Source organism: Lepidochelys kempii, chromosome 9 (genome assembly GCF_965140265.1).
Source record: "Lepidochelys kempii isolate rLepKem1 chromosome 9, rLepKem1.hap2, whole genome shotgun sequence".
NCBI lineage: Eukaryota > Metazoa > Chordata > Testudines > Cheloniidae > Lepidochelys > Lepidochelys kempii.
The window spans coordinates 40,860,179-40,873,691 of NC_133264.1; the positions used below are offsets into that span (position 1 = coordinate 40,860,179).

The 13,513-nt window shown below is 38.0% G+C and overlaps 1 protein-coding gene across 5 annotated transcripts in view; it reads right to left on the bottom strand.

The window, feature by feature from the left end:
• Positions 1 to 13,513, bottom strand: part of CLSTN2 (calsyntenin 2) — a 741,922-nt gene that overhangs the window by 378,330 nt on the left and 350,079 nt on the right. For all 5 annotated transcript variants that reach the window (XM_073359981.1, XM_073359980.1, XM_073359983.1 and 2 more), the window contains exon 2: positions 5,614 to 5,736. In XM_073359981.1, the coding sequence (XP_073216082.1) occupies positions 5,614 to 5,736 (123 nt within the window). The remainder of the gene's footprint in view (positions 1 to 5,613; positions 5,737 to 13,513) is intronic.

Genomic DNA, 13,513 nt, shown 5'->3' on the forward strand with positions numbered 1-13,513 from the left:
TTAATTTTCTTTCTTGCACCTAAGCCTTTAGTAGTCACATTTTCAAGCTTTTTTATCCCACAGTCATGAGGGCCACAAATGTTCTTTCTGTGAAAATAAAAAAACAATATTCTCACATGGGAATTGGGGCTTTAAGAAAATCCCCAAATATTGCAAGGCTTGTGATAAAATCATGAGAATTGGCAACTCTGAATAGTATCCATGATCTATCCCCATCCCATCACAGAGGCCCATCTTAGTAACATCACTTCTAGGCACCAGCTTTTACCACCACCCAATGCTGAAAGAAAGGAGAGATTTTCAGAATACTGCAAACATATGGTGACCACACCATAAGAAAAATCACATGCAGTTCAGAGTCTATGTATTAATAGAAGGAGTTAATGTCATGAATAAAACTTTCGCCTTATTGTTCTCAAAAGAGAAAAAGAAACAGATGCCAGGAACAACATTAAAGTTCCCAAGAAAGGAGGCAGAAATCCCAGCGGAAGTAAAGACTATGCCACTGCTGATGTTTAAAAAGCTAGAAAGTCTGAATATGGACAGAACTCCATAGCCAGATATTTATGACCAATGAATAGAAAGTTGTTCTTCATAGCACTAATCCCAAATTAAATAGCCAATGTGTTAATAACAGCTTAGCTCTACAGTTGTGTGCTTTCCTGCAGAGAAGCAGGAGACAAGTTCTTTGCTGTGCCCCACAGAAAGCATAGCCCAGAGCAGATGGAGGAACAGCAGTGCTTAAAGCCACCTTTGTGCCACTCAGCTTTTGGCTAGCAGGGACCAATGTGTCCCTGTAGAAGTCAGAGCTGATCTAATTTACAGCAGCCTGATCCATGCTCCTCTGCATCCTCAAGTAAGCCAATAATCCCATAGTGCTCAGTGTGATAGAACCCCTTCCTCCACCTCATCCCCTCTTCCAGGGGCTGTATGACAGCCCTACACTGCACCTGCACTGAAGTTTTCTGCCCTAGCTGAATCTGGCATATTTACAGCCATTAAGCACCACTGGACTTGCTCTGATCTCTGAACCTGCTCTCACACAGGCTCCAGTGTAAGTGAGCTCCTAAAGGCTGCTCTAACTTACACTGCCTGCATATGTTTCCCAAAGAATCAGACCCTAGTGAAAACTGGTAAAGCAGATCTGTGCCCATCCCGCCTTACCATGATCTGCCCCCTTGTCCAATGGAATGTGTCAGAAGTGGGGGACTGGCATAGGAGTTGGCTTCACCAACCTGATGCCCACTGAGACCTCCTCCCCCACCAGGGGAATTCTCAGGTGGGCAGTGCAAATGGGTTGGAGAAAAAAGAGTGAGAATCTGGCCCATTTACATACATAGAAGAAACTCTGAAAATTGTAGAAAGCAAAAATGGAAAAATTCCAAAAGGAAAAAGGGCTTTGCTTCCTAAACCAGTTTGATGGGATAGGTATGAAACCCTCTGAGGAAACCCAACTACTTAAAAGCAAGGAAGTGAGTAGTGAAGGGCACCATAACACTTACATAGCTCATGAAATACAATGTTGGGGGGGGTGTTTTGTTTTGTAAATATAAAAGTAACTAGAGATGTATGGGATTTATGCCAGCCAGAATTCCAAAAAGCAAGGAAGATGTACCCGTAACTAGCATCCATACATGCACCCTATATATACACACACACATATTCATATATAAATACATATCTGCACACACACTTTTAAAAGAATAAATGCTTAGCTCTTAAAAGCTATTTGAAAACTGATGCATTAGAATGAACTACGTGAAAGCTAGTGCAACAGCTATGGCCCTGATTCAGGAAAGCATTTAAGCACATGTTTAATTTTAGCAATGCTTCTAGGATACCGAAGTGCAGCACAGAGTCAATCTCCTGAATTGGGATGCTTTCCTGAATCTGGACTATATGATCTTAGAGCTTTTGAAGAAAATATCCCAGAAAACTACAAAATTTACAAGTGGGCTACAGCAATAGGGAAAGATACTGGAATGGAATCAAATGGAATGTAGGACCTCAAAATCTCTAATCTGATTGAAGCCAGAAGGATAATTTCACAAATGGGAAATTCCATACCTAACACATCTTTTTAAAAAGCCATAAACATAATTTAACTGGACTTCAGGAAATCTTTTGATATATTCACATAAATACAATAAATCTATAAAGGTAATTGTAAGAAATGAGGCAAGCTATTTAGGCGGATACAGGCCTGATTTGTGAATGGCAACAGTTTGTTCGTAAGTGAGCAGTGGACTGCCACAAGGATCAATACCAGGATAGATCTAACTCATTTATTTACATCAGTGGAGGAGTTAGAAGTATTTTGCACTCAGATTAGCACACAGTTGGTTCACAACTAAATCAATAAAAAAGGAGGAGCGTGATGTAATTGAAAATAGATTTGAGGTGTAACAACTGTAGGTAAGTGATTTCTGCAAATAATTGTAGAAAAAGGCAAGGGCAAATGAACAAATATATTAAATTAAAACTTAGTATTAATATTTGTACAGTGCAAAACACTGGATAGGAGAAGCATATAGGGATAGTGATGGATAATACGCTAAAAACTTCAGTACAGTGCTCAGTAGTATTTGCTTACTGTATACTTTCAATTTGCACCTTTCAAAATTCACTCTAGGCTCTTGTACAAAATGCAAATTATAAAATAAAATTCAAAATGACACAATGTCAAACTCCCCATTCATCTTCCTCTCATTATACTCACAGATGAGCCAACAGGCTGTGTAACACGCTATGAAGATCAGATGATTTAAACTCTGTTTAGCCAATGTTTTGAGGAAAACGTTTTGGATGAAGAGAACTCTAGAGTCAATTCCATTAACTATTGGAAATGCCCTGCCACCATCCTACAGTCTCACAAGACGGGCAAATAAACCAAACAAACTTCTGGGATATTAAAGCAGAAACTTTCTAGATAAGCGTAAGGAAATTTCTCTGTCATGATATACAGAAACAGTGAAACTGGATTCAGAATATCACATAAGGTTAGTTGTTTGGGTTTGCTTTTTGTTATGGAATTGGAGACAAAGTGAATGCTAGCAACCAATACAGGGAATTAAATATTTTGGTTATTCAAACTTCTACGGAATCTAGGCTCTTATTCTTTGAAAGTAAAAGAAAAATTAAGAGTACAGCTCAATAAGAAATGTAGAGTTTTGGATAGACTAGAAAGCAGCTCTGTTACAAGGCTATTTGAGCTAGTGCCAAATATTATACAATATTAACTGGGCATGAACTTAGAAGTGAAACTGGCAAGGTATTGGCACAAAAACCTGCATATTGTTTTCCTCATGTTCACCTCTTATATAACACATCAAATATATTACATGCAACAGATACAAAATGAAAGAAGACAAACAAGTTAAATGAATGAATACATTAAAGCCATTTTTAAAAATCAACATAAACAACCAGTACTCCTGAGCAACTTTATCAAAACAAATAAGTCTGTCTGTTTGATAGAGAAAGATTTCAAATCCAATCTTCCAGAGGACAGTCATAAATGGCATAAAACCAAACAATCCATAAGCATTAAGGAATTAAACTAAATATCAGTCATCAAGGAGTTAATAACATATAAATGAGAAGAGTACGTGTGACTAATATTTCTACCTTATTTCAAAGAGGAGTTAGGTAAGTGAAGAAAATATAAAGCAGGTAAACCAACCTTAAGGGGAATCTTGGGCTCTTTCCATTCTAAAACACCTTCTATTCCTAAATAACTTTACAAGTAGATGGTGAAAGATGTGTTTTTCAATTAATGCAATTGCACATTGAACTGTATTATCACTTTTAAATGTATGACGAGAAGAATTAATTGCACATCTGTGAAAAGATATCTAATTTTGCAGAGGAAGGTAATATCACACAAAATGAGTGATGCTCATACCACACACAAGTAACTGTTAATCATGTAGGGTATATTTTCCTGGTTTTTAAGGAGTCGTTGACAAATTCGTAAAAATACAAGTTTCAGAGTAGCAGCCGTGTTAGTCTGTATTCGCAAAAAGAAAAGGAGTACTTGTGGCACCTTAGAGACTAACCAATTTATTTGAGCATAAGCTTTCGTGAGCAGCTTATGCTCAAATAAACTGGTTAGTCACGCCACAAGTACTCCTTTTCTTTTTGTAAAAATACAAGTTGCTTGTTTAGAACAAAACATTCTTGTGATCAAAAAATTGGCACTTCAATCACAGCTAATTAGTCCTAAAAGCATCTTTGTAGGACAAATTCCCTGAGTCTTATTACAGCAAGTATCTCCTAAGGAGAGGCAGCCTCAAAGAAGCAAACTAATTTCCTAATTCTACAAAGAGATCCATCTTAGCATAAGAGTCCATCCACATGAATCACTTTGCAAGCATTGGTTCCCAATCTGTGTCCTAGGGACCATATGCTAGCAGCCTATGGAGGTCTGGCTGGTCAGGTGGTACTGGATCTCTCTAATATCATGTAGCAGCTGAAAATAAAGACAGCTGAGATGGATTACATTTTTATACTTCATTTCCTATAATTGCCAATTGCTATATGGTTGCTTAAGTGACAAGAGAGAATATGTGCAATTGTGGATGAGAGGGGTTCAAGACAACCTCTCTATTAAAATGGGATTCACACTGTGAAAATATTTGAGAATCCCCATTTTGCAGGAGCAGAGCATAAAGTATCATAACAGCACAGTCATGGGGGGAAATGGTTTATTGTGACTGAAGGTACTGTCACATGGGAGGTCAAGGATTGAGAGTTGTTATTTAACTGAACATGGACCTATACTTCAGGATAATGCTTGCCCATGTGCACCCAGGCTAAAACACTGGAAAACAGCTCAATCTCATGTATAGTGCATGCATTTTTAATAAGCGCATCTTTTAATGATCTCTATACCGCCATTATTTCTTATTATTCTTCCATCTTTTTGCAAGTTTTTTTATTTTTTTTAATGCAACAACCACTTTAGCTCTTTTGCACTTCAAGGAGCTTATCTGTTATTTTTCTGCTCCAGTAGCTCATAATGTGACAGACTAAGTGTACGGGGAAAAAGACTTTATATGGGAAAAATCCTCAATATTGCATAATCTATCATAAAGCAATCTTATCAGAAATCTTCATTAAATTTCCTGTCTTGGTTCAGACTGTTATGAAGTACTAGCATCATTACATAATATGGAAGTGTCTTTGAATACTACTTACATAGTTTACTGCACAGCTGGTTTTTAACTACCTACCAGTAAAATAGCTTAGTTATATAGAATTTGTTTAGGCAAACAGAATGGTAATTAATATTATCAAACCAAGATTCCTCATATATCACCCGTTTTTATTAAAAAAGCCCAATGTTAGCAGCACAAGCTTACTACAATGCACATGTATAGTCTCTCCTGCCTCCACAACAAATCAGCAGACACATTCATTCTGAAACATCTCATTTCAAGGTTTATAGGCCCAATATCCAAATCCAATAGACGGACAATAGAACCTTTGATGGTATTAGTATCACTTAGATGATACTATCATTGTGCTGCACACAATCTGCTTGCAGCTGTTCTCTAGTAAGTTATCATGCCTTAAGCAAACACAAGTTATATTGTTTGTGTATCTTCCTACCTGCAAAGGGAACAGGAGCATCCTTATCCAAAGCAACAAGAGGAGGATCCAAAATGACAGTATCGTTGTTTTCAGTAATGACTCCGTGATAGGAAGTTTCTATCCATGGCTTGTGTTTGTTCACTAGAAAACAAAATAAAGAATGTATTTAACTCATTTGATACATTTCTTATCCTCAGCCTGCTCACTTAATATATTTTTAAAAGGAAACAGTACTGTAGTATGTCACTCATTATAATATTAACACTATTAATACATGACCACTTTATGTCATACAACCCATGCACTATAGATATCATATCCAGTTTACCAGTGAGGAAATAAAACAACTAGGAACACAATAGTCCAGATTTTCAGTTGAGCACAGCTCCAATTTAGGTATGAAGAAAAATAGCAAGATTTTCTATACAGCACATTGGGTGCTGAGTCCTGTTGAAACCCTGACTGTACCTGACACAATGAGAACTCCTGGATGCTAAGTACATCCAGTCAAAGATTTTCTGATGGAACAGTTTTTCCGGTTGGAAAATGCTGATTTGATAGAATCTAAAACGTTCCATGGGAACGTGTCAATTCTGTTAAACCTTCCAATGGAAACTAGGAAGGCAGCAACCCACAACTAGCCTCGGTGCCTAGATTTATTTGAAAATTCCTTTTTGTGGGCAATTTTAAAGATTTTTCAGACTTCACTCACACTCAGACCAAAACACAAATATTGAAGTTTTTATTACAACAAAATTTCTTTTTTCAACCAGTTCTAGCACTTTTGAAAATCTGCCCCTCATTTAGATGGCTCCGTGGGTGCAGAGGTCTTTCTGAACATTTGGGCCCCAACTATTATTAAGCATTTCACATTCCGATCCCACTGGAAGCTTATGACTAAGTGGGAAGACAACATGAAGTACCTGACTTGGGAGTCAGAAGGTTTACCTAACTGAACATGCATCTACCACACACTTTCTTCTCCGCTATTTGGTATAAAGAAAATAATGATCATTCACTTTTGCTTTTTAATATATAAAAGAAGTGTTACTAATAACGTTTGTCTACAAACAGTATTTAGCCTCCTAAACCAAAATCTGAATGTTCTGTTTTGGGAGCTTCTACAGAAGAATTCCAGTGGAACTCAACTAAATTAATAACTATTAGAAGATATTTCCCAAGCAACAAGTAACAACACATTTCATCTTTGGACTTTGCAAGTTCTGATACCAGTTACTTTTCGCACATGTTATTTGTGTACCAGATATTAGTGAGGACATCTGGTGGGCTAACGGAATTGCCTTCAACCAAAATCTAGGGTTGACTTGTAAAGCAAATGCAAATAGGACCAAATGGGATCATTTACAATAAATCTACCGCCAAAAAAAAAAAATCCCTAATTTTACAAATAAAAGGTCCTAAATGCCTTGTCCTATGGTAAAACACACAGGCAGGAAAAAGTGCCTGGGGAGATTGCCCTAATACATTTCCTTCAAATCAAGAGAGTGAGTTTTAGACACCTGTACTCAGTGTTACATTGAATAGGTGCTGGTCCACAAAACGTATAGGGTACAGAAGAGGCCTGGGGCACCCATGCCTCCACACCAGCTTTGGGGTCTGGCTGGCACAATGAACCATTTCCAGGGCTTCCTCACATCCCCATAAAAGATTATCTCAAAATGTGAAAGGGGAGGGGAGGAGCGATGGGACACACTATGATATGCAATTAGATTATGATCACCTAACCCCCTGGACCAGTCTACTTTTCACCCACCACTTGTCACCTCCCTCCACATGGATCCACATTCTGACAGATAACTTCAGGGGTGCCAGAAACAGAGCCGAAGAGGCAGTTAACCCCCATCCCCATGCCTCTTCCAAGCAAGGGTACATTCAAGCTCTAAGGATGATATGAGCAGGTTAGCAATCCTTAGAGTATTAAAAATAAGCTGTCAACAGTCCACTTCTTGAAAACATTATGGTCTGCTAAAGATTGTTCCCGCTGACATATTCATTAGAAAGGCTTCATGGTTACAACCTCATTCTTCATTGTTTTTGATGTATTAACTTAAAATTTTGTTTTGTTCCATTAGAAAAATAATATGCCTTACTACTTTAAAGTCAACAATGTCACACAAAATGGAATGAGTTTGTGAGCACTGCTTCTTAGTTAATGTATCATCAATGTTTTAAAAATAAGCCTTTCCACTAGAACTGTGAAAATAATGGAATTTTTTTATCACTAACAATTTGGAAGAGTCAAAAAACCAAAACAAAACCAAAACAAAAAGAAAACAAAAACCTTCAGGTCAAAACATTTAGTTCAACCCAAGACAAAACATTTTAACTGAGTTTTATATATAGAATTAAGGTAGTTTTAAAACAAAGTCAATCAAAGAATCAAAAAACTTTTGAAAATGCTAAAACAAAAAAAAATATTTTTTTGAGATTTTTTTTTTTTACTTAAACAATTTGGTTAAATTAATTTTAATTCACAAAATGTTCTGGTGTCACTGATGAAAAAAGCAGATTCAAAAATTTTTTTCGCCAAAAATTTTTTTGCCCATCTCTACTTTCCACCTTGGTTGGGTGCAAGACTGCAAATAGCCTTGCAGGTACAAAACCATAATCATTCACAATGTGCCAATTTGTAGAGTAGTATGTTTTCCTTTACAATGTTTGATTACACAGTTTGAAACTGAAGGACCAATTGATTCAGATCCCTTTCTACCTCAATGTCTGCAACCCAGACGCAACTCATAAAATGCAAAATTAATTGTGTGGGTAGCCTGGCTCCTTGGAATTAGACTGGTTAGTTGACTTGACCAAAAATGGGATGAAGGCCAAGAGGCCAGTAGGGGTTACAATGTGAGAGGTAAGAGTTTTATTATATGTGTACCACCCATTTGGACTCCAAAATGTATGATATTGGAATTATACTGTATTTTTATCTGAATTTGTGATTTCAACAATTTCCATCCCACCATCAACCTCAGCCTGGTCCAGTCCACACAAGAGATCCACTTCCTGGGCACTACAGTGCTAATAAACAATGGTCACATAAACACCACCCTATACCGGAAACCTACTGACCGCTATTCCTACCTACATGCCTCCAGCTTTCACCCTGACCACACCACACGATCCATCGTCTACAGCCAAGCTCTGCGATACAACCGCATTTGCTCCAACCCCTCAGACAGAGACAAACACCTACAAGATCTCTATCAAGCATTCTTACAACTACAATACCCACCTGCGGAAGTGAAGAAACAGATTGATGGAGCCAGAAGAGTTCCCAGAAGTCACCTACTACAGAATAGGCCTAACAAAGAAAATAACAGAACGCCACTAGCCGTCACCTTCAGCCCCCAACTAAAACCCCTCCAACGCATTATTAAGGATCTACAACCTATCCTGAAGGATGACCCAACACTCTCACAAATCTTGGGAGACAGGCAAGTCCTTGCCTACAGACAGCCCCCCAACCTGAAGCAAATACTCACCAGCAACCACAGACCACACAACAGAACCACTAACCCAGGAACCTATCCTTGCAACAAAGCCTGTTGCCAACTGTGCCCACATATCTATTCAGGGGACACCATCATAGGGCCTAATAACATTAGCCACACTATCAGAGGCTCGTTCACCTGCACATCCACCAATGTGATATATGTCATCATGTGCCAGCAATGCCCCTCTGCCATGTACATTGGTCAAACTGGACAGTCTCTACGTAAAAGAATAAATGGACACAAATCAGATGTCAAGAATTATAACATTCATAAACCAGTCGGAGAACACTTCAATCTCTCTGGTCACGCGATTACAGACATGAAAGTTGTAATATAGCAACAAAAAGCTTCAAATCCAGACTCCAGCGAGAAACTGTTGAATTGGAATTCATTTGCAAATTGGATACAATTAACTTAGGCTTGAATAGAGACTGGGAGTGGCTAAGTCATTATGCAAAGTAACCTATTTCCCCTTGTTTTTTCCTATCCCCCCCCCCCCCCCTCAGACGTTCTTGTTAAACCCTGGATTTGTGCTGGAAATGGCCCACCTTGATTATCATACACATTGTAAGGAGAGTGGTCACTTTAGATAAGCTATTACCAGCAGGAGAGGGGATTTGTGTGTGGGGGGGAGCGGGGTGAGAAAACCTAGATTTGTGCTGGAAATGGCCCAACTTGATTATCATACACATTGTAAGGAGAGTGATCACTTTAGATAAGCTATTACCAGCGGGAGAGTGGGGTGGGAGGAGGTATTTTTTCATGCTTTGTGTGTATATAAAAAGATCTTCTACACTTTCCACAGTATGCATCCGATGAAGTCAGCTGTAGCTCACGAAAGCTTATGCTCAAATAAATTGGTTAGTCTCTAAGGTGCCACAAGTACTCCTTTTCTTTTTGCAAATACAGACTAACACAGCTATTACTCTGAAACCTGACATACAGCCATAAATATTAATTATTATTATGATAGCATCCAAAGGCCTTGACAGGCATTGGGGGCCCCTCTCTGTAGGCACTATACAAAAAAAGGAGATGCTTCTTGATTGACACCAGATAAAATATATCAATAACCAACCACTAGAGTGGGAGTTCACATGAAAAATGAAGTCTCTGTTCACTTTTCTGAGAATGTGTGTACCAAAGCCATACGTAGAAAACCACCCAGTCTGGATAATTTTGTTGTTATTAAATTGCTGTCTGTTTTCCTGTAAAATAAATCTTCCTCTTTCAGCTCTTCTATGCACAGGTTTGGGCACATATTTTTGATGGAGTATTTAACACATTGTCCTATAATCAGTTGCATTACTCAAGTGATTGGAAATCTATAGCCTTTCACTTTCCCCTTTGTATCTGCCAGTATTAACAAGTTTCAGAGTAGCAGCCATGTTAGTCTGTATTCACAAAAAGAAAAGGAGTACTTGTGGCACCTTAGAGACTAACCAATTTATTTGAGCATAAGCTTTCGTGAGCTACAGCTCATGTCATCGGATGCATTCAGTGGAAAATACAATGGAGAGATTTATATACACAGAGAACATGAAACAAAAGGTGTTACCATACACACTGTAAGGAGAGTGATCACTTAAGATGAGCTAATACCAGCAGGAGAGCCGGGGTTGGTGGGGTGGGGAGAAAACCTTTTGTAGTGATAATCAAGGTGGGCCATTTCCAGCAGTTGACAAGTACGTCTGAGGAACAGTGGGGGTTGGGGGAATAAACATGGGGAAATAGTTTTACTTTGTGTAATGACACATCCACTCCCAGTCTCTGAGATTGAAGTGTTCTCCGACTGGTTTTTGAATGTTATAATTCTTGACGTCTGATTTGTGTCCATGATCTTGGGTAGCAGATAGAATACCCCAGGTCGAGGTTCCAGGGGTGTGTCTGTGTGGATTTGTTCTTGTGCTTTTTCAGGGAGTTACTTGAGCAAATGCTGTAGTTTCTTTTGGTAACCCTCAGTGGGATCAGAGGGTAATGGCTTGTAGAAAGTGGTGTTGGAGAGATGCCTAGCAGCCTCTTGTTCATATTCTGACCTATTCATGATGACGACAGCACCTCCCTTGTCAGCCTTTTTGATTATGATGTCAGAGTTGTTTCTGAGGCTGTGGATGGCATTGTGTTCTGCACGGCTGAGGTTATGGGGCAAGTGATGCTGCTTTTCCACAATTTCAGCCCATGCACATCGGCGGAAACACTCTATGTAGAAGTCCAGTCTGTTGTTTCGACCTTCAGGAGGAGTCCACCTAGAATCCTTCTTTTTGTAGTGTTGGTAGGAAGGTCTCTGTGGATTAGTATGTTGTTCAGAGGTGTGTTGGAAATATTCTTTGAGTTGGAGACATCGAAAATAGGATTCTAGGTCACCACAGAACTGTATCATGTTCGTGGGAGTGGAGAGGCAGAAGGAGAGGCCCCAAGGTAGGACAGATTCTTCTGCTGGGCTAAGAGTATAGCTGGATAGATTAACAATATTGCTGGGTGGGTTAAGGGAAAAAAAAAATTCCAAAACAGACTCCAACGAGAGACTGCTGAATTGGAATTAATTTGCAAACTGGATACAATTAATTTAGGCTTGAATAGAGACTGGGAGTGGATGGGTCATTACACAAAGTCAAACTATTTCCCCATGTTTATTTCCCCCACACCCTCCCACCCCCACTGTTCCTCAGATGTTCTTGTCAACTGCTGGAAATGGCCCACCTTGATTATCACTACAAAAAGTTTTCTCTCCTCCCTCCACCACCCCCACCCCACTCCCCCCGGCTCTCCTGCTGGTATTAGCTCATCTTAAGTGTTCACTCTCTTTACAGTGTGTACGGTAACACCCATTGTTTCATGTTCTCTGTGTATATAAATCTCCCCACTGTATTTTCCACTGAATGCATCTGATGAAGTGAGCTGTAGCTCACGAAAGATTATGCTCAAATAAATTGGTTAGTCTCTAAGGTGCCACAAGTACTCCTGTTCTTAAAACAAAAACACTACTCAAAATTATTTGCAGGCAGTTTACAATGTGCATCTTTTTAAAATCATTCTAAGAACTTCAGATAATATACCTTTTATGAATCTGAAAATAAATTATTTAATCTAGCTACTTTAGAGCAAAATTATTCTTCAGTAGCAGAAGACCTATACTTCTAAAACAGTTCCCTGTAACTAAAAACAAGCAAGCCTTTTCTACTATTTGTGCAATTCTAGTTCTAGAGTATGGAATACATAATATTGAAATTACCAGTTGGTATCTGAGTGTAGCTTTTTTCTCTTTTCTAGGCAAAGATGTCTCATTCAGTAGTGAACATGTACTACAATACACCTTCATAATATGTGGTATTTAAAAAATGTCATTTTTCTTAATTTGTGATCAGTGAATAGATTTATTTCTCCAATATGCAAAAATCAGTTTCAGAATATCAGAATAATACTAGCCCCAACGTAATGTACACATTTCAGACATATTTGAGAGTCTCCCATTCATATACAGCATCCTTGTGGAAATGGGATTTTTTTTTTTAAACAATGAACAGATTTTCATTTAAAGCCTTGAGAAATGCATACGTTTAATTATATATTTTCTTTTCTTCCAATTTCCCTTATCTTCCAGGTACACAATGTTTCCCACCTTCATTTCATACTACATTTTCTTTTACTTTAATAATATTAATATATTTGAAACAAAAATCTCCAAAATAAGTCATCTGCCTACTATTCCCTCTCAGCGATTCCAGCATGTATTCTAAATCATGATTTTTACAGATCATTTAAACAATATTTCCTTTTAGCCTCTAGTTTCCCTGTGTCATATTTTCTAGATTGGATCCTTCTGACCAATATTGGAAAAATAATATGAATTTAAACTACAAACAAAAGAAGAATTTTTTTCCAATGTAAGTCTCATCCCATTTACAGATTTACCAGAGTACCCAGAGTGCTGCGACAGCAAACAGAACAGGGTTTTAAGAGTCTTCCCAATATTGCAAGTTTCTTTTATTAAATGAAATTCTATTAAAAAGTCTTACCATCTGAAACAGCAGAAGAATCCAATATGGTACAGGAATATGTAGTAATCTTAGTTAATGCTACTACTTAATTTTCAGAGAAAAACATATGCCTGAAAGAGCCCACTAGTATTACAAGAAAAAAAATGTAATCAGTCCACTGATTAAAAAATTAATGAGATGCAGTATATAATCCAACAATTAATTTAAATACATCTTTTTTATGTTATGAGATTGGGAACCTTTATGTATAAAATAGCCTGAACCAACCTTTCAAGTTCATCCATGTCAAAACTGTAATGTGCCTTAGTAATCCTTCGGACATATTTACTGATAAAGTTAATTACAGCACCACTGGAATAAAATGAAAAAACAAACACAAGCAGCACTTTCAAAAATACAGCT